Source organism: Sparus aurata, chromosome 12 (genome assembly GCF_900880675.1).
Source record: "Sparus aurata chromosome 12, fSpaAur1.1, whole genome shotgun sequence".
NCBI lineage: Eukaryota > Metazoa > Chordata > Actinopteri > Spariformes > Sparidae > Sparus > Sparus aurata.
Genome location: NC_044198.1, coordinates 11,700,419 through 11,722,493, shown reverse-complemented (window position 1 = coordinate 11,722,493; position 22,075 = coordinate 11,700,419). Strand labels below are relative to the sequence as shown.

The 22,075-nt window shown below is 41.2% G+C and overlaps 3 protein-coding genes across 14 annotated transcripts in view; 2 read left to right on the top strand and 1 right to left on the bottom strand.

Annotated features, from left to right (window-relative positions):
• ank1b (ankyrin 1, erythrocytic b) overlaps window positions 1–12,006 on the top strand; it is a 90,290-nt gene extending 78,284 nt beyond the window's left edge. For 5 of the 8 annotated variants that reach the window (XM_030436099.1, XM_030436097.1, XM_030436098.1 and 2 more), the window contains 5 exons: window positions 4,183–4,840; window positions 4,971–5,100; window positions 5,572–5,643; window positions 6,962–7,056; window positions 7,282–12,006. In XM_030436099.1, the coding sequence (XP_030291959.1) occupies window positions 4,183–4,840; window positions 4,971–5,100; window positions 5,572–5,643; window positions 6,962–7,030 (929 nt within the window). In that variant the 3' untranslated portion in view covers window positions 7,031–7,056; window positions 7,282–12,006. Of the gene's footprint in view, window positions 1–4,182; window positions 4,841–4,970; window positions 5,101–5,571; window positions 5,644–6,961; window positions 7,057–7,281 lie in introns of those variants that run through there. The other 3 variants (XM_030436100.1, XM_030436096.1, XM_030436101.1) reach the window with 3 other exon arrangements.
• A 563-nt stretch (window positions 12,007–12,569) lies between these two features.
• On the top strand, window positions 12,570–15,764 carry LOC115592884 (eukaryotic translation initiation factor 4E-binding protein 1-like). Of its 5 annotated transcripts, none has more exons than XM_030436106.1 (4): window positions 12,570–12,702; window positions 12,779–12,945; window positions 15,177–15,368; window positions 15,442–15,764. In XM_030436106.1, the coding sequence occupies exons 2-4, from the start codon at window positions 12,810–12,812 to the stop codon at window positions 15,465–15,467; spliced, it is 354 nt and encodes a 117-aa protein (XP_030291966.1). In that variant the 5' UTR covers window positions 12,570–12,702; window positions 12,779–12,809; the 3' UTR covers window positions 15,468–15,764. The 5 variants fall into 5 exon arrangements, with proteins under 5 accessions (XP_030291966.1, XP_030291963.1, XP_030291965.1 ...); XM_030436103.1 differs by having other exon boundaries at window positions 12,572–12,702; window positions 15,439–15,764; XM_030436104.1 differs by having other exon boundaries at window positions 12,660–12,676; window positions 15,439–15,764.
• Window positions 15,765–16,931: 1,167 nt separating this feature from the next.
• On the bottom strand, window positions 16,932–18,925 carry ndr1 (nodal-related 1). The gene is made up of 3 exons (XM_030436244.1): window positions 18,703–18,925; window positions 17,655–18,403; window positions 16,932–17,547 (listed from the first exon to the last, which is right to left on the bottom strand). The coding sequence occupies exons 1-3, from the start codon at window positions 18,923–18,925 to the stop codon at window positions 17,395–17,397; spliced, it is 1,125 nt and encodes a 374-aa protein (XP_030292104.1). The 3' UTR covers window positions 16,932–17,394.
• Window positions 18,926–22,075: the final 3,150 nt, after the last annotated feature.

Sequence of the window (22,075 nt, the reverse complement as noted above, 5' to 3'; positions counted from 1 at the left end):
ATAGCATCATGATTGGATATGAAAGGGGCATCCTTGAAAGGTTCAGACATTCACAAGCAAGGATGAGGTGATGTTCAACACATTCATCTATAAAGGACAAGTGTTGGTAACACTTTCTAAAATCATTATTAGGAAAGAGTTTGCATTATGTTCTACTAAGCGTCCCAACTTGGACATTTTATCTCTTACTAAAAAAGTGTTTTTGTGCAGTTAACATATGTGCAAAAGTAGAATACGTTTTTTAACTGAAATTTTGACATTCAAAATAAGTCAACACTCAACATTTGTTTAGCTTTTTGAAAATCTATGTTTTGCCCAAGTCTGATGACAGACTCATTGTCAACATTGTCTGAATGTTATCTGCCAGCAGGGATATTGCTGTGAGGTGTGTTTGTGTATTTGTTTGGGTGTGTGTGTGATTTATTTCTGTTGATTTGAGGCTCATCTGTAAGCCAAAACTGTGCGTCCTCATTTGTATTTTATTATGAGTGCAGTATTGTGTGTAGGATTACGTGTGTGTGTGTATATGCGCGCATATAGTGGTAAAGTGAGTGGCGTGCTGTGCGGCGTGTTGTCTTCTTGTGTTTTGTTTTTCTCTGTGGAGTTTATTTGTGCCTCACTTACATCTTGTGCCTTCGACACCACTCGTGCGTGTGTTTGTGTTTAAACAGCAGGAGTGAAGGGAAAGGCTAACCCAGATTCATCTAACTCATTCTGACTCTCATTCTAGTCCTGACATTCATTCCTCCCTGCTCACCTCATTCTGACGCCACCACTCATCTTCCCGGCCCTGTACCATCCCAGAAACACACACAAACTCTCACACACATGCTTACTCACATTTTAGTCCAGAAACTACTGTTATTGACACACTAAAGAGGTATTTCACCCATTAAAACAAACCCTTTTTTTACTGGTCAGACTTTCTATGGATTCGGTTTAAACCACTATTTCTATTTGCAATAATTAGCTGTGAGATTGTGTTTATTGTAGAACAGGTGTTGATACAGTTCAAGTCACCTGCATTAATTAATCTATCCTGGAAGTATTTTAAATCAGAGAAAGAAAACACTTACTTGAAGGTTAGATAAGGTGGACTTTGCTAGGTTGTTTCTTTCAATAATTTTGTGTTTATAGCTGGAGCTTATTGATATAAACCATGAGCTGTTTCTGAACAAACAAATGTCTGCTTTGCAGAAAATGTAAAAAAAATTCTTGATATTTAGTTGTAATGCTAAAATATCGGGTTAATCATGGACAGCATGTTGGTAGCAATGCCTCTTCCACAGCTTCACATTTCGGCAGTTTCCATGCAGTAAATATGTGGACAGATTGTTTTACTGAACTGGACTGTGAAATATAGTTGTCTCAAAATGATCCCTTATTCTTTGCAGTTCATCAGACAGATGGGATGTAAGTTACTTATTCCTGAGAAACAAATCCTGCTTGCCTGACTGTTCTTTGTCTGGGCCTAGATAGGTAAAAGATGGGAAATGATCAGGTTTTTGATTGTTGACATTGACATATTATAAGCAACATTTTAACATGCTCAGTTTGTAAAAGTTGCCTAAGAAAAGATCAACTGTAAGGACTGTTCTTTTGCATCCCTGTTCTTTGTCTGGGCCTGGTTGGGATAAGGACAAGAAATTATAATCATGTTTTCGGTGACAGTATTTTATTTCAAAGGGACATTTTTCAATATTAAAAGCAATATTTTAACAAACTCAGTTTGTAAAAGCTGAGAGTGTCCAGTCAACCGCAATATCATAAAGAAGCATGAGTTTTTTGTTTTTACCTTTTGACTTGATACATATTGTGGCACCACACCTTGGTGGTTCTAGGCGCTGAAGCTTCATGTTTGAACACATTCTAACTTTGATTTGGGTGGAGTACTCCTTTACTGTCTAACAATTTCACCTTATTTCATTCATCTTAACTCACTGATGGAACAATTTATCAGACCATTTACTTATTGTCAATCCCCAATCCAAAGCTGTCACATGCACTGAAATGTCTGAGAGTGTAAACTTCAAATATCACCAAAGATATGACATATTGATTGAACTGTAAGCTTTATTCACAAAAAATCCCCACATATGAATTGAATACTGAAAATGTTTCACTTTTTTTAAAATAATTGAAAACATTTAAACTTTATGTTTGACTTTTGAGGCATTACAACATTATGTTTTGATAAAACACAATAAATCAAAAATGCCACGAAATCAAATTCTTGAAAAGGGAAAAGAAGTGAGTAAAATTATTTATGTTGTCTGGATCCCAGTTATTGTTAAAGATATCAAAAGTTTGAACCTGCGTAATGTGAAAACTCAGAGATAAAGTGATCTTATCATTTATAATGTACTATAAATATGAATTATATTGTTACTGTAATATACCACATATTTGTTTTGGCCTGAAATTGATATTATAAAGAACAATCGAGAAATAAGTGTGTGTTTGTGTATTAGAAAGTGTGTTTGTGTGTGCATGTGTCCTTGTGTATTTTATTAGTGAATAACATTTGGGAATAAAACCAAAGTAGAACGAAACTGTTTCGTCATGTAGCCAACAGTATTTAATGATAATAAAAAGTGTTGAATAGTGTTTGATAATCCAACAGTGTAATTAATTAATTTATAGTCTGACCCACAGGATGTAGACTGTTTGTATGAACCTGCCATTGGCCGACTATTTCAGTAGGCGTTCTGCCTTCTGTGTGCCATTTTCCGTCTTTACTGGAATCAACAACTTTCAAGCTAGCCATAAAATAGCAAGTTACTCTAACCCAACCTGCTTGCTAATGGTACAAAAATAGCCACTTTAATACCGGGGCTTGCCTCTCAGCATGCTAAACAAGCTCCCCCTAGCACATTGAAGACAGAAACCAGAAAATTAATGAGTACAGGTGATTTATCATAAAACATTACCGTGTCACTTTCAAATAAAATGTAGATCACTTTATATAATACTGTTAAATAGTCTTAAACTTAATACCTCTGTCTAACGTGTGCGTAGGTTAATGTGTCTTTATGTGTGTGTGTGTGTGGGAGTGTGTGTGGGAGTGTGTGTGTACAGTGACCTTTATTTGGATGCCTGGGGTGCAGACATATAAATGCATGACTCTGATGTGTAACTACAGGAGGATGCAAGAGCAGCAGTAACTTGCATTTTCCTCTGCAGAATCTGCAAGCTGCTGCTGACTCCCACTCAGGAACGTGATATGGGTTGGAACGATAATAGAGACGTAACATTACAGCTTTATCATTTGTAGTGCAGCAGCTGGGAAGGATTGTAGAAAAAGAATATTGTCTAATCAACTGTCTGAAATAGTTTTTAATTTCTGGAAATGTACAGCACCCAGCCGCTGCCGTGATTGGTCAACACCAACAGTGATCTAAAATGCTTTTTTAATGTGTTCCCTCTAAATATTTTGTTTTCACTGTTGGCTGTATGTAAATAACAGCTTAATGATCAGCCTTTTAATGGGCTACAGGTGCAAACAGGATACTAAAATCCAACTGGAACTGAAAATTAATTAATGATATTATTATATCGTGCCAACCCCACAGTCATTATATTGTATAACTCTGAACTCATCTTTTTTTAGCTTGTCAAGGAGCACAGAATATGTGATAGATAGATTCACTGTCTGACAAACTAGAGCCCTGCACCATTCACCTCACAGACAGTGGATGATACACTAAACACCTATGACCCCCACCTCACTCTTATTGCCATGTCCCAATGACAGTTACCTAAAGTTCATTTGATCAAACCCAGAAACAGAAGGAAATGTTCCAAATATTTAGACATCAATCAGACAAATTGAGAAAATAAAGATGAAAGAAGCTGATTTCAGAATGAAAGACAGGTATTTTTCTTGTGTTCTACCTTTCAATCTGAAAGCAGTATAAAACATGGAATTTATTGGACTCAGATTGCTAGTTCTGATTCAATATATCGACATTTTCATGGTTAATGAAATGGATTTAAGGATGTCCTTAATCTGTGGCTTCATAAAGACAGTTTAGGCTCTTTCCTGTTGTATTGGGACAGGGCAGAGCCCCACTGTTTCCTCGTGAGTTGGAGAAACAGTCGATTCACCACCTCCCCATCCTCCCTCTGGCTGTGCCTGCGTGGTGTTAGTCTTTCTCTTGTCTCGCCCTGTCTTCCCTCCAGGTTATGGGCTGGTGCAGGAGGAGCTGCTGTCCCCGGCCTCCATGCAGTACAGCTTGCCCTCTCCGCTGGGAGCGGAGCCCTACTGGCAGGAAGTCTCCAGCCTCGAATGTGCCCCCATCGCCACAACCGAGGAAGACACATTAATGGAGATGTCTGACGTTCAAGTGTGGCCAGCTGGGGTTAGCCCCTCACTGGTTACAGTGGAGGACTCGTCACTAGAGGGTAGCAGCCGGGCTGATGACTCAGAGGGCGCTACGCTCTCCCTTCCCTGCAGCTTGGGTCGCCCAAGCAGTGGAGCCAGTGGAGCCAGCGGCTCTATCATGGAGCTGGAAGAGGAGGAGGAAGAGGAGGAAGAGGAAGGGGAGGTTGAGGAGGAGGAGGCGCCACATGAGCCAGCATCTCTGCTGGCAGAAAGGGACAGGGTGAGGGCCAGTGGTGCTGTCCCTAAGGTCAACCTAAACGGGCAGCTGGGAGGTCAGAGGTCGGACGTAATGAGAGGGGAGGCCCTCGCAGCAGGAGGAGGAGCAAAAGGGGGAGGTGGCGGTATAGGGCTGGGTTCAGTGGAAGGGATTTCTGTTGTTGCAGGCCAGCAGATGTATGCCCAGCGGTGTGAGATGTCGGGACTGAGTCGGTCTTCAGAGCATAACGGAGATAACAGGTACGTTGGCTGACAATGTGTGTCATGTTTTACTGTCTGTACTCAAAATGGTAACATATCTCCGATATGACTCTGGTTTTCTTTTATTGATTTCTCTTTCCCTTTGCCTTATTTGCATTTTGCGATCCAGAATGGTAGGAGGTGGAGCATTTCAACCCTACTTACCAGACAAGGACTCCCTGCAGGGCTGGGTGGGCTCGGTGTCATCGGGACGTGATGTGCCAGGCTTGCGTGTGGCCCAGGAGGCTCTGCTGACTCCGGTGTGTGACACGGGTTACTCTCATGTGCTGCGTGGGCGTTTCCTGCAGGGCACACAGCCCTTTGACAGGGGGCTGGGCTTCTCTCACCAGGAGGCCGGCCAACATTCTTGGGAACAGGAGCCAAGGCGGGGCCAGGTCAGGTTTCCACGCCGACCACCCGCCGCTTCCTGCGCCTGGATGGGAAACATCTCTATCCATCACTTTTTTGAATTATCAGATGGAAGACAGTCATTTCGTTTGATTTATTTGCACACGACCATCAGTATTCACTTAACAACTGAGGAATCATCAAAATGTAATATTTTGATGAATCTGACCAGATGGATGTGTTGTGTGGTGCAACACATGGGGAATATCTACCATGTCTAATACCTTTTCATTTCCTTTTACATTTCTGATTACAAACAAGTTTGTTACTGAACAAATGTGAGTACTATGAGCTGCCGTTTATATGTAAATTGTCTTTTACAGAGAGAGGAGAAAGAGGACTACACTGCTGAGGTGCAGTTTGTTTCTGAACATGGACATATGCTTGCTCGAAAAGTGAGTCAGTCATGTTTTCATCTTTAACACTGAATCATATTCACTCACTAGCACTGTAAACCCGAGCAGACAGCATTTTACTTTAGATCAGTCACACAACCTGGCACAAAGGGTGGGAAATTAACAGGAGCCACCAGCCAAATGATAGTTAGAAATATTTTGTCCCCGTTAGCAGATTTGACAACAAACCAACCTCTGTTTATGGTAATTTGGAGTCTATAAATGAAGAAATTGGACATCCATATATTAAAGGTCCCATATCGTAGAAGGTGAGACTTCCTGACACAACTCTACAGTCAGCCCCCTCAACCACACACCCAGCATCACTGTGGTTGCAAAAACATTGGTAGATGTAAACAGGATGGGCAGCAGTACCCGCTCAGGCTTGTGAGAGCTGACAAATCGGAGCAGACTCGGCTTCTGTGGACGGGGCTTTAAAAAACAGGCACTAAAATGGAGCATTCAGAGAGGGTGAACACAGGTGCTGCAGCAATGGACGGTATGTAGAGTTCTCAATGGGCCCGAAAATTACGACCCGACCCGACCTGACCCAGCCCGCGGGTTTTTAAGTCTGCCCGAACCGGGCCCGAACCCAACCCCCCGCACGCCTGCATTGTTTTCCTCATACACTTGTTATCGTAACTTTACGCAGCGGCGTCAGGTCTGCGTCTGCCCCTCCCCATGAAGCAGGCAGCCAGACTCACTCTTCACCACACATGAACCTGCAAGAAATGTGTTTTATGAAATGTGTTTTATAAAAAAGGAAGCCGGAGGCCCGACCCGACCCGGCTTATTTGCGTATTTTTTCGGCCCGAACCGACTGCCGAACCTGCGGGTCCGGTTGGGTTTGTCAGGCCGACCCGTTGAAAACTCTAATGGTATGAGTAAAATAATGTGCTTTTTGAACATTAAAGCATGTAAAAATGTTCAACTAGCGATGTAGACATCCAATATAATATGAACCTGAAAATGAGCATAATATGGGACCTTTAAAGACAGCAAGTAATTAGCGTTAGTAGAAAAGAGAGACTTTACCACCTTTCATCACTATTGTCCTCACTGTCACAATGCTGGCAAATTTGTAAACTGATTTGATATGTTGAACAAAGTGTTTCAGACAGTGATGTTTCTCTGAAATTCTGATGAATTTCTAAATGTAAAGCAATGACAGCCTGTGAAATTTTGGGGACTGCAGCGAGCCGCAGTGGTCGGCCAGTGAACAGATGAGTTAGTTTCCTGCTCTGCTACATGTAGAGGCTTCAGAAGTTAACTGGTCCAAGTGTTGTTTCCTTCCCTCCTCCCTCCCTCCTTGCTCCAGGTGGGGGTGGATGTGAGAAAGGGCGCTCAGTCAGTGCAGCGCACCAGTCTGCGGAGAGTTAAACACTGAAATACACATACTACCCAGTCCTTCAGGTACGGGACACACAACAAGCACTTGTGAATCCCAGTGCTTGGATTAAAGCCTGTATGGCAACATATTTGGACTCTGATAGAGCTCAATAGTTTCTACATGCTGTTCTGTTCCATTTATGTTCAAAATTAGATTTGGCATCCATTCTACTTTGATAATATTTTGGGAAGACCAGTTTCATTTAGCCCGTGTTTTGTGTGTTAATGGTGTCTATCTCTGTTTTCTAGGACCGGAAAGCCACTGCCAAATCATCCTCCACAAAAACACAACCAGAACGCAGATGGAAATGAGGAAGGGAGGAGGAGGAGTAAGACAGCGACTAACAAGTGCAAACTACAAAATGACAAACACAGAATCATCCTCAACATGTGACCATGGAGTACCACAAAAGAAGAGACGGAGAAAGAAAAAAAGAGGAGTTCAACTTGTAGTTTTATAACATTTGTAAAGAAGATATTAACTAGACTAAGGCATGAAGATCTCTTTTGTTTTTGTTTTTTTACAAAAAAAAAAACCATAAATGTCAGTAAAACAACCAAGAAAAAAAAAAAAGCAACAAAAAGTGCTTCCTGTGAACTGTAATCGCATGATGACTGCTGGTGCATGCCCTTTGACCTTTTGAACTGTCATTATCTACAAACTGAAGGGGTACAAGGTGCGGGGCAGACCCACACATGGGCCTCAGGCCATTTTAAGGACCTCATCCCCCCCTGCAACTGGAGCGGCAGGCAAGTTGAGTCCAATAACACTACAGCCAAAAAAAAAAGTCCCTCAACGGATGGTTCTGTAAACAGCTAAGCCTCTGCTGAGCCTACCAATGCTTCTTTCACTGGACCTTTTCCCTATTATTCTCAATGTGATATATGCACTCTATGCTACGTGGACATGTGTCAGTGCGTGTATGTGTGCGTATGTGTGCGTGTATTTTTCTCTACCGCATGTGTTTCTTGCTTCTGGCTTGGCGCTGAGCCCCCGCCTCATGATTGGCTCGCTGCCCCCTGTGATGTCATGGTGCGCTCAGTGCTGGAATGAGAAAGCCGCTGTGCTTCCCTGCTTGTGACTGTTCCTGTCTGCGTGCGCTGGCGTCTTTTCCTTTGTGGGTGAAGCTCGTTTTCTTGTTATCCGTTCCTTTGAAACCTGTCCACCATGGTTTTAAGCATTGTCTAACCTCGGTAGAGAGCTGAAGCTCTTTCACCCCTCGTGTTTTCAGGGAAAAACGACGGGGAATGTTTTCTTTGGAAAAGGGGTTTGATGGCTTGATTGCATTGTGCAGCAGCTCTGCAACACAAAGATCGACGTTTTCCTCCCTTGTGACCTTTTCTACCTTCTTCCGTCATTTCTCCCAGTAGCGCACATCCCCTCGACTCACCTTTTATCAGTAGCCTCAGTCGATATGCAGTAAAAATCACATGCCTCTCCATCAGCATCTATAGCTCCTCCATCTAATGTTAAAAACTTCGAGAAAAAACGTTGTGTGTGTTTCCTCTTGATCTGTTTGCAACGGCTGTAGGGCCTCACAGTTGGATTTTGGTCGATTCATTTGAAATGGTGAAATCATGTAGGAGCTGTTTCATGTGAGGATCTAGTGGTTTGGAGGAATTCAAGTGTGAAAGTAGCACGATGCTACTACAACATGCGATCGTGATAGGAGCTGTGCAGTGAGGACAACAGGTAGCACTGTGATTGTCTTATTAAACACTGACCCCAGACTCGTGAACTGTGAAGACACACAAACATTTAAACACACAGACAAAAGCACATCCACAAACACACATGCTTACACACACACACATTATCAGAGAAAAAAAAATACATGTCATCATTAAATAATTATAGCCTGGTCAGAGTGTTGGATTTTTTGGAGTATGCTGCAGCAATAATACTTAACAAGAGCACAGACAATGGACGCCGTGGTTCTGTATATGTGAATGAAGGAGCTGAAAGTGAAAGGTGTAGCTGACTGAACTCCTCAGTGAAGACAGATACTCCGTCTGGACGAACAGCAGCTGAGTTTGACATTGGGCAAGCGTGCTGTATCTGACCGGAGTCAGAGAGGACGCGCTGATGTGAGGGCGGATGACTCAGCTGTGGCAGTGTTGGACTGCAGAGGCCTGAGAGGGATTATTTGTTTTACAGCACTTAACGTAGCAAAATATAAACCAGGATATGTTAACTTAATACACTGATACCTATTAAGGAGTCTGCCGCTGCCGTACGGTGGGAACCACTGATCTCCGTGTTGTTTTTTCAGAGTAATTTAAGTTGTAGTTGTAAGTGTTTCACCATTTTCAAACATACACTGGCATCACTGTAAACCACCCATCTCGTGTTCCTTTCATCTCTGAAACACTTACCTTATGCAGAAACCTGACGGCAGCACTATAAAGGGGGTCATGTCATAGTAGCACACATTTCCTGGAAATCTAAACAATATTTAAGTACTGTAAATGCTACTGTAGCCTGAATGACTGAGACACTGGGTGAATGACTGAACACATTAGTTACACATCACACATATGCACATATTTTCCATGCCCATGAATGCCTCATCCGATATAGCACATGTTTTTAATTACATATCACATGTTTTCCACTGTTACTCCACTCAGGTTTTCAGTTCTGCTCAGTCAGAATCAAAAATGTTTCTTTTTGATTTTCTGGTTTGTTTTTTAAGTTCTGAGTCCTCCTCTCAGAAGACGAGCGCAGGACACAAAGTGACTGCTTCTGAGTAAGACTTGGGTGTTTGGGGACGTTTAGGGCAGGGTGGGGATTCACAGGACGAGGGAGTAGTTGGTAGGGCGTTATGAAGCAGGATGGTAAGTGTGTGTGTGTGTGTGTGTGTGTGTGTGTGTGTGTGTGTGTGTGTGTGTGTGTGTGGTGGAGAGATTAAATAAGACCAAAAAGGACACAGAGTATTGTGGTAATTAACCACTCAGCTCCTGGGGAGGAGACATGACAATGGTTGCCTCTGTTGGTTCTATTTTACCAAATTTATTCCTGGGAGTGGTGAACTTCAATGAAGCAGCCAAGTTTTGAATCCACCAAATTAAGCACGAGCGTTTCATTTGATTAATGTGCAACTAACATGTGGGCTGCAAGACAAACCACAGTGTTTCATTTAAGGTTTTTGACCTGATCTGTAGTCTTACCAAAGCAACTTTTCTCATGAAGTCCAGGATTTAATTCTGAGCTTTTAATCGACCTACCAGAGGACTACAAATACACTGTCTCTTTAGAAAAATGCTGTCTAAATTTTAACATTGCATGATAGAAGTAGGTGACAGCTTTTAATGATGGAAGCCAGAAACTAGCTTAATCTCTTAAATCTCTTTATATTTCATTAATTAGTCTCTATTTGACATCTTGTACTGTATCAGTACAAGAAACAGATTGGATTTATGCATTTTAAGGAGAACTGACAACTAAAGTGATAATCCTTAATATTTTAATCACGTCAAACCCCATTTTTGACACTCGTTATGGCATTTTCTTAACATCCTTAGAATATCTTTGCATGAGGAATTGCATCTCTGCCAAATACGGTAGTAGATTTCATTGCTTGGGGCGGACATGATGCACAAGACAAAGAACAGTTAATTGACATGTCTCAACTAATGTGCAAGACAAAATTGGATCAGTATTTGTGAGTACTGACACTTTAGTGTTCACGATGACTCTTATCAGCATATACTGCTGGTTGTGCTTTAAATAGATCCACAAGTTTCTCTCCTCTGTCGTATTGACAAAGTAGCCACTAAGGACAGGAGATAGGAGGTACAATGTGCAGAAAAAAGAAAAGACAAAACTTTTCTGTGTTGATAATCCAAAATGTAAAGCCACCCTCATACCTAAATGAATAGGTTGAATGCCATCAACTCCCAAAACAACAGCTATGTTTGCAAGTTAAAATAGCTCACTGTTGACTTCGGGTTGAACACAGGACAGGAACAGCATCCTGTGTTAGTTTTACCATCCATCCCATCTTCCTCCCTCCTATGTGGACATGTTCACTCTTTATACTCCTCCTCACTTCCTCTTACACTTCATATTTGCCACCACAAACCACATGGGTCACTAAATCAACCGAGACTGAAATCTTAAGGATTATAACCTTAACTTTGAGTCATTATCCCCTTATTTAACTTATAGTTAAAAATATCAGTCAGTTTTAAATCCAGATCAGATGTTCACGTAAACCACTGAGCAATGTAACGTATTCAGTAGTTTAACTTTATGGAAATATTCTGTTTCCACTCTGAGGTGTTTATTACAAACATGATTTAAATTTACTGTCAGAATTAAACTAGTCAGTGACCCTCTGCACTATGATGAACTAAACTCCACCGTGTTTGTGTTGTGCTTAAAGTGTGTGTGTGCGTGTGAGTGAGTGATGTTGAAAGTGGGGGAAGAAGAGAGAAAGTTTTTTTCCAGGCTTGTGACTTGAGAGGACGTGTAAACCTACGACGATGTATTTAAAAAAAAAAAAAGAGTATTGTAAAATTTTAACTGTTGCAAAGAATAGAGATCACCTATACTCCTTTAGAATGGATACATGACAATGTAAACGCAATATCATATTACTCTATCCTAAGGAATGCAACTGCGCACATGCACAAAAAAAAAGATGTTTTTATGAAAATATATGTATAAATATATGACAAAATATATTTAATTAGAATGCTATGCACCCTCATAGAGTTGTTATGGATGTTCTTTAAGCATTATCTAGACTAGGCCAACGCCCACATCATGTGGAATGTAGAGGCTTTGTAGCTATGACCACTTGTTTTCTTTTCTTTTGTATTGTCCTGAAGAGAGGATAAACAAACGTGAATATGTATACAAGCCTTTCAATCAGAACCATTCTGACATGAAGATATGTATAGATCATCTTACCCTGTACACCAGCTCAAACCATTTACAAGAGTTAATAAACAAAGATGTGACATAAATGGTGTGTGTTGTCTTTGTAAACAGTATAATTATTGTTTAATCGTCCTACATGTGCATCCAGTGTAAGTGGTATACACTGATCAGACACAACATTAACTTTATTAGGTTAAGTGAATAACATTTATCATCATGTGACAATGTAATGTTCTGTTGAAAAAACTTTGGGTCCTGGCATCAACTTGACACGCACCACCCCACCAAATGCCACCTCCTCCTGATGGCAGTGGGCACAGTTCCAAATCTGCTTGAGGAGCATGACAAAGATCTCAAAGCATAGACCTTCCAAATTCACCAGATCCCAAACTGATCAAGTAACCATCCAAGGGGGCCACAGAACTCAAAGGATCAGCCACAAACGCCAGAGTGGCAGACACCAAAGGAAACCACCAGATGTCCTGTCTTTACCTCTTCATGTGTCACACAGCCAAATCCTATCGAATCTGTGGACAGTGGACGATTGAAGCCAGAGGGAGGCAGTAAAGCCTGGCCAACTGCCAGTAAAACCTGAAAGAAGAAGAAGAGCGCAGCAGCTGGATCACGAAAAACTACAACTCCCACATGTTGTGACGCCCCTGCTCTCAGCCAATCACAGCGCTACGCTGTACGTGTTGTTTTGAAGGAAGTCCCAGGGTTGTTTTGGACGTGTGGTGACCACGTGTAGCAGGAGAGGTAACTTCTCTGCGGACCGACTGCAGGTTAGCAGCTTTATATCCTCCTACACACTGTCCACCACTCACAGCCGCTGTCCTCACCTGTGGTTCGTCCCAGCAGCGCAGAAACAGCAGACCCGGTCCTGAGAGAGATGTCTGCGGGAGGTCACACCACCAGCAGCCAGGCCATCCCGGCCGTGAGGCGGGTCGCTATCCACGACTCTGCTCACATGCCCCAGGATTACTCCACGACTCCTGGAGGGACTATGTTCAGCACTACACCAGGAGGTAACACACTGGGGGGGAATCAATAACACATTAGTTACATTTCACCAGGGAGAAAGCAACATGTAAGATGTAAAGATTTACTTTTAGGGCTGTAAAGTGTGGGTAAACAGATTTAAGGGACATTTAATGGGCTAGTAAATGTCTAAAGACCTGCATGCTGAGCTGGAGACAGGCAGTGCAATACAGTTACGTTTTTAAAATCCAGGAGGTTTTAACATTTCACCGCTATTCTACAGAATTATTTGGTGCATTACATTGCTTTGGTACATCACATTGAAAGTGGCTGAGTTTGACATGTAGATTTGTTTTTAAATTGTAGAACACTGCAGTGATGTAGGGAGAAGTTACTCTCATTCAAAACACATTTTTATTTTATTTGCCTTCATCATTTATTAATTGTGAAAAAAAAAAAAAATACAGTTCATGCTGGAGGAGACACATGTGACAGCCAGGCTACAGACCTCAGCCCTGTCCACAGTGGGTCATGTTTCCCTGTTAATGTTTTACAGTGTCAGGGCTTCCTGGAGGCTAAAGACCAAACCCTGCATTCTGCTTAATGCATGGTTTCATGTAGATTTATTAGCTCATTTATGCCATTGGAGTCGGTCAGTGCACAGACATGATTCGTATGTTTCCTGTCAGTAGTCTCGTGTGTCTGATGGTCACTTTCCTTCATCGAAGGCTCATCAAGATGATCTGTGGATTTCAGAATCAGAGTATCAGTATTTAGTGTCAGTCGCCTGTAGCAGAGGTTTACTTACACAATCAAAGGACTCAATGGTCAGCCTGCACTCAGTCATGTCCTATTAATAGTCTGGTTATCACAGCAGGCTGTTGTTGAGCTGCAGCAACATGTTTACTAGCTGTGGTCTCCGCTAAGTCAAACAGGTTATAGTAAAGAGGCACAATAGAGCTACTGATTACTGTATAGATTATGAATACAACAAACTGTGTCATTAGAAATTACAACCACTATTTTGGAGGGAAAAAATGCACAAAGCATGAATTGGTCTCATTTTTGGTACAAATTAATAAATGGGACCTCAAAATCATTTAAAAACAAGTGTGGATCAGTCAACGTGGGATCAGGACAGATGATATCAATCAAGGGCTAGGACCCAGAACAACCAACTATGATGACTCAGAGTCACTTGAGTGACTTGTGTGGCCCATTTCTTCAGTGTTTACTCAAACAGCTATAAGCTTGAGATCCTGGGAAATCTCCAGTATGGTGGCAGAATTAAGCAGAACATGTTCTCTGCTCGCGTGTGTTGGTGAGAAAGGTGACGTAGAGTCCACATGTTGCCAGCTGATACTGTGTTCTGTTCCCACGTCAGCAGGCACGACAGATTTACACAGATAAAACAGAATTGGGTCAGTGAAGGTGAAGGAGTCAGTGTCCCTGATATGGATGACAGAAATGAGGTCATTGCCCATCGTAGGCATGTACAGACATGTATACAAATATATAAATGTGTTTTTTTGTTGTTGTTTTTTTATTAAAGTCCATTTTAATTTAATCGTTTTATGCTAATGCTTTTCAGTAGTTGGAAGTGTTTGGTATTAATGTTACAGTGTTTTGTTAAGTTTATAGTAAGTAAGTTTATAGTAGAAACAAGCTACATTAAATAAACGTCGACTACTGATCTAAACATTGGACACTTTTAAATAGTTGTTAAAATTAAATACATTTACAACGAGTCTTTCATGTGCATGTAAGCTGTTGTAAACGTATTTAATTTTAACAACTATTTAAAAGTGTCCAATGTTTAGATCAGTAGTCGACGTTTATTTAATGTAGCTTGTTTCTACTATAAACTTAATACAGGTCTTTAATGTTGATGTTAGCTGTCGAATTTTATTTTATTTCAAAAAAAATTTTAATCCTTTTTCAACTTTTTAAAAGTGTGTGATGTTTTTGTTTTTAACTTGGCAAAAGTCTTTAATCTCATTTTTAGCTGCTGTTTTTTGTTTTCTGTTTTAACTTACAAAGGCTACATTTCAAGGTTGGCAGATTCCATTTATTGTCATTTAATTTACTTAGTTTTATTTCATTATTTAAATTAAAGGCTTTCATCAGAGTGACCTGCTGTGGTAGACTTGTGAAATCAAAACATTTTGTATCTCCACAAAATGTACAATATGAACACAGTTGCTCCAAATATTGATGATGTGAAATTTTGCCATTGACAACCGGTAACTTTGGATTCCTCTGCTGCTGTCGCCCCCAGGTACCAGAATCATCTACGACAGGAAGTTCCTCCTGCAGTGCCGGACGTCTCCTCTGACACGTACGCCTCCTAAACTGCCCGACATCCCAGGAGTCACCAGGCCGCTCAAGCCTGAGTCCTCTGACAACACAAACCAGCCTGAACGGACAGCCAACAATAACAACGACCACCTCCATCCAGAGGAGAACGCAGGTAAATGTGTCGTTCAACCTTTTTTGTCTGTTTCCCCTCTGCTCAACCTCACTGTCTTCTCTTTTTCTAGAAGATGCCCAGTTTGAAATGGACATCTGAAGAGAGGAGGAAGAGGACAAAAGGGATTTACAGCGTTGCTTCTTTGTTTACTGGGTTGAAAGATTGTCGGCTAAAATGAGAAGCCTGGTCTTACTAAGATGTAATCCACTTTCAGATTTGTTCTGAAAACAAGATGGCATTTTTTTTTATAATGCTTAATATGTGTAAAAAAGATTTTAAAACAAACACTAAGTGATGCATAAAACAGTGTCTTTACTATGACTTTGTATGATGTGTGAAATATTTGACATGTAAATCAAAGTCTTGTGATGATTAAACCTTTAATATTTTATGGGACATGACTTATTTGATGACTTTTAACACGTTTTTTCGTCTGTGAAATCGTTTCGCTTGTTGAAAAAAAAGGTTTGCTGTATAATTGCAATATTCATTGAACAGCATCCAATTGTATGTAATTTATAAAAGGTTACCGGTCACCCTTATTATGGGGGACTTCTAGAAGTGTCCTGCAATGTAGCTCAACATCACTACACCCGCCCTGCAGGAGCCGTGCGGTCAAACGACAGTTTGAACGTAAAAACATTAGGAAACACAAACTCTAACTGCTGCACCTAACAGTATCCATTAGAGCACGAAAAAGTCATATATCAGTAGGTTACAAATGCTGCGTAAGAAGCCGTTAAACGTTACTGTACTGCTCGATGTGACTTGCTGATATAGACATTATTCCATCCGTCACACTGACAGTAGATTATAATACACTCCTAGCCAAAAGACAGGCGTGAAAGTCGTGTTACGTAACACACAGAAGATGTACCTTGTGTTTAGATCACCTGGCGAAATTAAATCTCACCTTGAAGAAGACTTGATGAATGCTTTGAGTCTTATTGAGATCATTATGTATTGGTGCACTTCAGCCCCTTGTGGCTGAAATTAGTACAACCAAAGGATAGTGCACCTGCCAAAATTTCCACAGATGAAAAAAGAAACATTTCACCTGTTTTATGGTCATGAACGTGGCAGAAAAACAGTTGAGATCAGACTCAGAAAATAATCAGTGGAACTGGACTCTCTCCTGCCTCTCATGGCTTCTGTAGAACTACATGTCTTTAAACTAGTAGTTTAGTTACATTTTATTGCAGCTTGCTGGTAGTTCAACTACATTAATATTTGCATATGGATTTAAGTTAAATTACTTTTTTGTCATTTTTATATTTTGGTTTTATTTCACCATTGCATCTCTACTGTAAGTCAACGCTGCCATTTCTCACACCTTCATATGAATAATAGGGTATTTTCAAGTCTTCCATGATTGGCTTTTGTTAAGTTACATGTTGTCAGTTTCACAAGTCAAAATGTCTACTGTAGAAAAGTTTATGATCACAAATCTTTTCTTTGTAATGAGCAAATTCAATGAAACTCTTGCATCAACACAGAAATAAAAACTATCAATCACTGTGTTCAAGATAAGAAATAATTTATTGTATTACTGTACATGGTAAATATACAAATGGGTCAATGTGACCCAAACATTTCAATAAAGTCAAAGCGCTTACACCTTTCAGACATTTGTCATTTCAATAGAATTTTTAGAAATTCAGCTTACAAGCATAGAAAACAGTTTGTACAACTGTTTCTTCAATAGTGCTTCAGTCAGGAAACCACACCCTGCTTCTGTCTTGTTTTGTCTCGGTCACCTAATTTTCTACAAAAAGTACCAACAATTTTACATTACATTTCATTCCTTAAATCCATACTTTATAGAGCTGTGTCCAGGATAAACAGCAATTCCCTTCTCTCAAATTGTGCAATGCAGCAGCAGCCTCTGTCTTTAAAGTGCATGTGGACCTCCATCCACTCTGTGCCTCTGAGCAGCTCAGGTCCGTGTCAGTGGGTTCCTCTGGGCCTACGGCTCAGCGGCTTCAGTCCGTCTGACCTTTAACCGAAAGGTTTTCAGGTCCTTGGATCAGTGACAGCCGCACTCCTCCACCACCATGTTCTCATGATGCCTCATGATCATCCTTCCGTTCTCGTAGTACAACATGGAGAGCGGTGCCAGGCGGGTTGGCACACAGGAGAGACACGGCACCTTGTCCGGATGGTGAAGCTTCAGCAGGCTCTGGAGAAAGAAAGAGAAGACATTTTTGATTAGAGCGCGTCTTTAAGATGTGTTGAAGGTGCATCCTGTTCAGGAAAATACAGTACAGTAAAAGGTTGTCTCCTTACCTGCATGAATGCATGGTTAGATGGAGTGAAGGTCTCATCCACTGGTGTGGGACAGTTCCCCTCACAGCGGTAGGCGTTGTACCGTTTGGGATAGACAATCCACTCACTCCAGCCGATCTTGTCAAAGTCGACCCACATGTCCACCTTCCTGCAGAGAGGACCCTTCTTCTCCTCTGTGGGACTGCTTGCAGGAGCAGCTCTGACCTCTCTCCGTCTCTTCTGCTGGGTCTTGTGGTGCCTCTTGGCCCTGCTGGCCCTCGAGCTGTCCCTGTCCAGACTGACGTACTTGGAGTGCTCAGCTGTGCGGATGAGTGTTGGCATTCGCTGGCCGCTTGGGTTCTGCCTCGAGAAGACCACCATCATGACCCGGTCAGCTGTGTGGTGCTGGACTCCATCCCGCTCCTGCTCTTCCTCCTCCTCCTCCACCTCAGGCTCCTCCGTCCTCAGAGTGGGGTGCTCCCGCTGCAGCCAGCGCCGGAGCACCTCTGTCATGTTGAACACCCTCCAGGAGGACGGGGAGACCATCGCACTGGGATGAGCTCTCAGGCGGCCCAGGAACAGCCTGTTCTCTGGGCAGTGCATGTCGGAGCAGTGGTCCCTGTGGGAGTGGTAGATGTCCACTGAGGCTCGGGAGGACTCGGTGAAAGCAGGCAGGCGGATGCGAAGCTCAGCCAGTTGGACGTTGTCGCTTGCAGACATGGAGGACATGTCAAAGGTGACGGACCACCTCTTGCCAATCTGATGGCAGCCTGAAAGGATGAAGAAAAATCGATCAGCATTAATTATGACTTGTCATCTTTAAACATGTGACGGCTGTAATATTGCAGTTCTTAGAAATCTCACAGCTTTTATTCTCAATAGTGAGTTGCATACATGTGATGAGCCAGATGATTAAATTAAGGTGAGTGAAATAAATTAACACATGCACAAAGGAAAACTAATCCCCAGTTAGTGACCCAGTCCAACTGCACTGCATGGTAAACTGTGCACAGCAACGTCCCACCAAACTCCAGTCAAATAAAATGCAATTTTAATGTTGAATACTCACTTTTAGCGACAAGGCTGATGACAGAGTCGGAGTCGTGCAGAGCCGGGTTGTCCTCCGTCCTTGTTTGAGCGCTTACGCTGGCAGGAGGAGACCCAGCCCGGTCCTCGGTCAGCATGGTCCGGTACAGCTGCATCATGTAGAGGGGCAGCCTGCCGCCCTGATGCCGCTGCACGGAGCGTCTGGAGCCGCCGCTCATCCCACGGTGCAGACCGTCAGGGTGCATCCCGGGAAAGGGCTGACCCAGAACCAAATCCACCAAAAGGAGAAGCGCAAAAGAGAAATCCACTGCTAGTCCCTTCATAATTCCCAGGCTGTGTTGTTGCTTGTCCAAAGGTAGATCCACAAATGGTCCAGGTGAGAGGCCGGCCCTCGGTTTATATAATCCCGCCCTCTCTCATCCGGACGTCCTCTGAAGGGATGTGTCAGGCTGGATGGATGAAGGGTGTGTGTGATCCACGGGACACTTAATGTGACAAGCTTGTTGTGTATCGAAACCAATTGGCCTTTGTAGTGTCCGAGGTGTGAAAAGTGTAAAAGCCCAGCGCTCTGAGTGTTGTTCTTGTGTATATTACAGATCCCTTTGATAAGAAGCCGTGACAATAATATTAGTTAAGGAGATTACGAGCTGCAGCACTGCGCTGTGATTAATGGGAAAGTAATACAGGAGTTAATCAGGAAAATGACTCTCTGCAGCTGAGCTGTTAGGAGCCTGCTGAGGGCAAGTTCAGGTCAATGTGACACACTGACACTGACCATAAAGAAAGGATTTTAATTATTGGTTCATGTACATTGCCTATGTAAGCTTAAATAGCCTCATCCTGCTAGGGTCTATTGTGATATGAATTAATTGATAATCATAAATATTCAACAACGATTGTGTTGGGACAATTTATTTGTCATAAACTATAAATAAAAAACAATTAAATTGATATAGTGGGTTTGTAGAAGGATGAACCCCATAATATAAGCCTATAACAACACTAATAATGGACTGAACAGGAAAAGTTTTTCAAGTAGGGTAATAAATGTCAACAATTACATATTATGACACATAAATTATAATCAAAATGGTACATTTCTTACGCATTTCTTCAAGAGCTAAACTTTTATTTTAACTTACATTTCTGTTGATACACTTTTGAAAAAGAAAACTTAGTAATGTTCTTTTGGAGGCAATGGTAACAATTGTATTTTTTTATTCTATTTAGTGGATATACATTTGTACAGGGCTGCACAATTAATAGAAATTTGTAAGTTGTAAGATCGATTTCCACTGTGGACAGCTTCAGTGAGAAGACTTCATGCAGCACCATCTGACGTGCTAATTGACAGCAGCATTAAGGGGACATTAGTGACGTTAACGCTTGTTGCGTCGCCTATTCATAAGTCAAATTGCACACTTGACCTCAAAGGAGAGAAGAAAGAGGTGATGGCCGACTACAAAGCTTTGATTCCGTCTGATGAACACGATGTGTGCAAGGAATAAAGAAAAGCGCTCTTTGTATTAAATGAGTCCGTTCTTTGAAAGTTCTTTATTGTCACAACATCAAACCAGCTTTGGTTCTGAACTTTGATTTGCTGCACATGTTGGGTGATTGAAACCTTAATACATAAAAGGAATTATTACATCAAACCACAACGATGAAAGCATCAAATGAAGCAGTATTATCATATTGACGGACAATTTTATAAAGAAAAATTATATTCTAATACATTTGAGTGCACCACAAGCAAGTTTGTACTGAACAGTACAGTACTGTACAGTTGAAGACACTGAAGAAGTTGCACTGACGCACTTTAACAATATGCGTTGGTGGTGATGTAACGATAAGCCCTATTCTTAAATTACTGGTTCAGATTAATTATCATTAACACAGTTATTATAAACAAGATAATAATATAAACTGACAAATCGTTATTATTATTATTATTGAGCTACCGCACAGTTTAGACTATAAGAGTGGGAATTATCTCCAACTTTACCAGATGCAACACTACTGCCTGTGCCGTGTGAAGCCCATGATCCTGAAATGGTCCAATCTGTATGAGAAACACTTTATTTACTTTTTAAAGATATATATATATATATATATATATATATATATATATATATATATATATATATATATATATATATATATATATATATATATATACACAGTGGGTGATTTGTTAATTTTTTACAAGGGGGATGGCCCAACGCGAGCATCACCCTGCCCCGACACACCTATGTACACACTCTTAACCATAACTATGACAATTCTAATTCTACAATTCCATTTTATCCAGTTATCTTCTTTCTCTACCTACTAGGCTACAACTGTCTTTTTATAACTGAGTTTATTCAGGCAGGGTTTTCTTGTTTCTCGCACTTGGAATGTTTTACCATCTAAATTTCTTAAAGGACACTCATTGTGCAAAATAGTAGAGCCTGACCGACTTATTTGTTGGCCGATTTTATCTATTTATTATATCTATTTATCCAATATTTTCAAAGATATATCGGGATCAGCGAATATATTGTCCGATATGAAGACCTTATATTTAAAAACTACAAATACAGAATGGAGAAAGTCACTCCTGCAGGGTGCGTTTCGACGGGGGGGGTAAAACAGCTCGGAAATGTAACAGCTACCTCACTAATGGTTAAACTATAAACCAGCACAAAAATGACAATTACCAACATAACATAAGCCACCATGTTCTTAACAGACACACTAAAAACACTCACAAAAAGTAACATTTAGTTTTAGAACATAAATAACAAACTATTAATAGTAAACTGTCAGAAAAAACTAATCTCTGAAAAAAATTAAACATTACTGAAAATAAACATGTGCGTCTGCTACAGGTTTTATTCCGCCCTCCGCACGGCATCATAACGGGAACGTTTCAGAAGCGGAGTCTTTTGCCTGCCAGACTTTGTTTATCTGGTAACTTTTTCGTTTTTATACAGTCGGGAGTCTGCACAGAGTGTTTTATTTTGAACTGGCTGGATACTCTATGCCGTTTCCGTGTATCTGACTTCCTGTTGGCGCGATCTGCTCTGTGCAGCTTGTTGCGGCTTTCGTCAAAAATGAACCAGGCAGCCGGATCGCAAAGCAACCGTGCCCGGCTTGACTCCCCTGTGCGTCGGAGCTGATTGCTGCCACTTGTGATTTTAGCACACTATCTGCTACTAGCGGATGGAGACTGATGTCAGGTTAACAAGGGGGATGCTTTTTGGTAATTTTGCTAACAAGGGGGATGGCATCCCCCCTCATCCCCCCTCAAATCGCCTACTGTATATATATATATATATATATATATATATATATATATATATATATATATATATATATATATATATATATGATATAAATGATGATGTTTC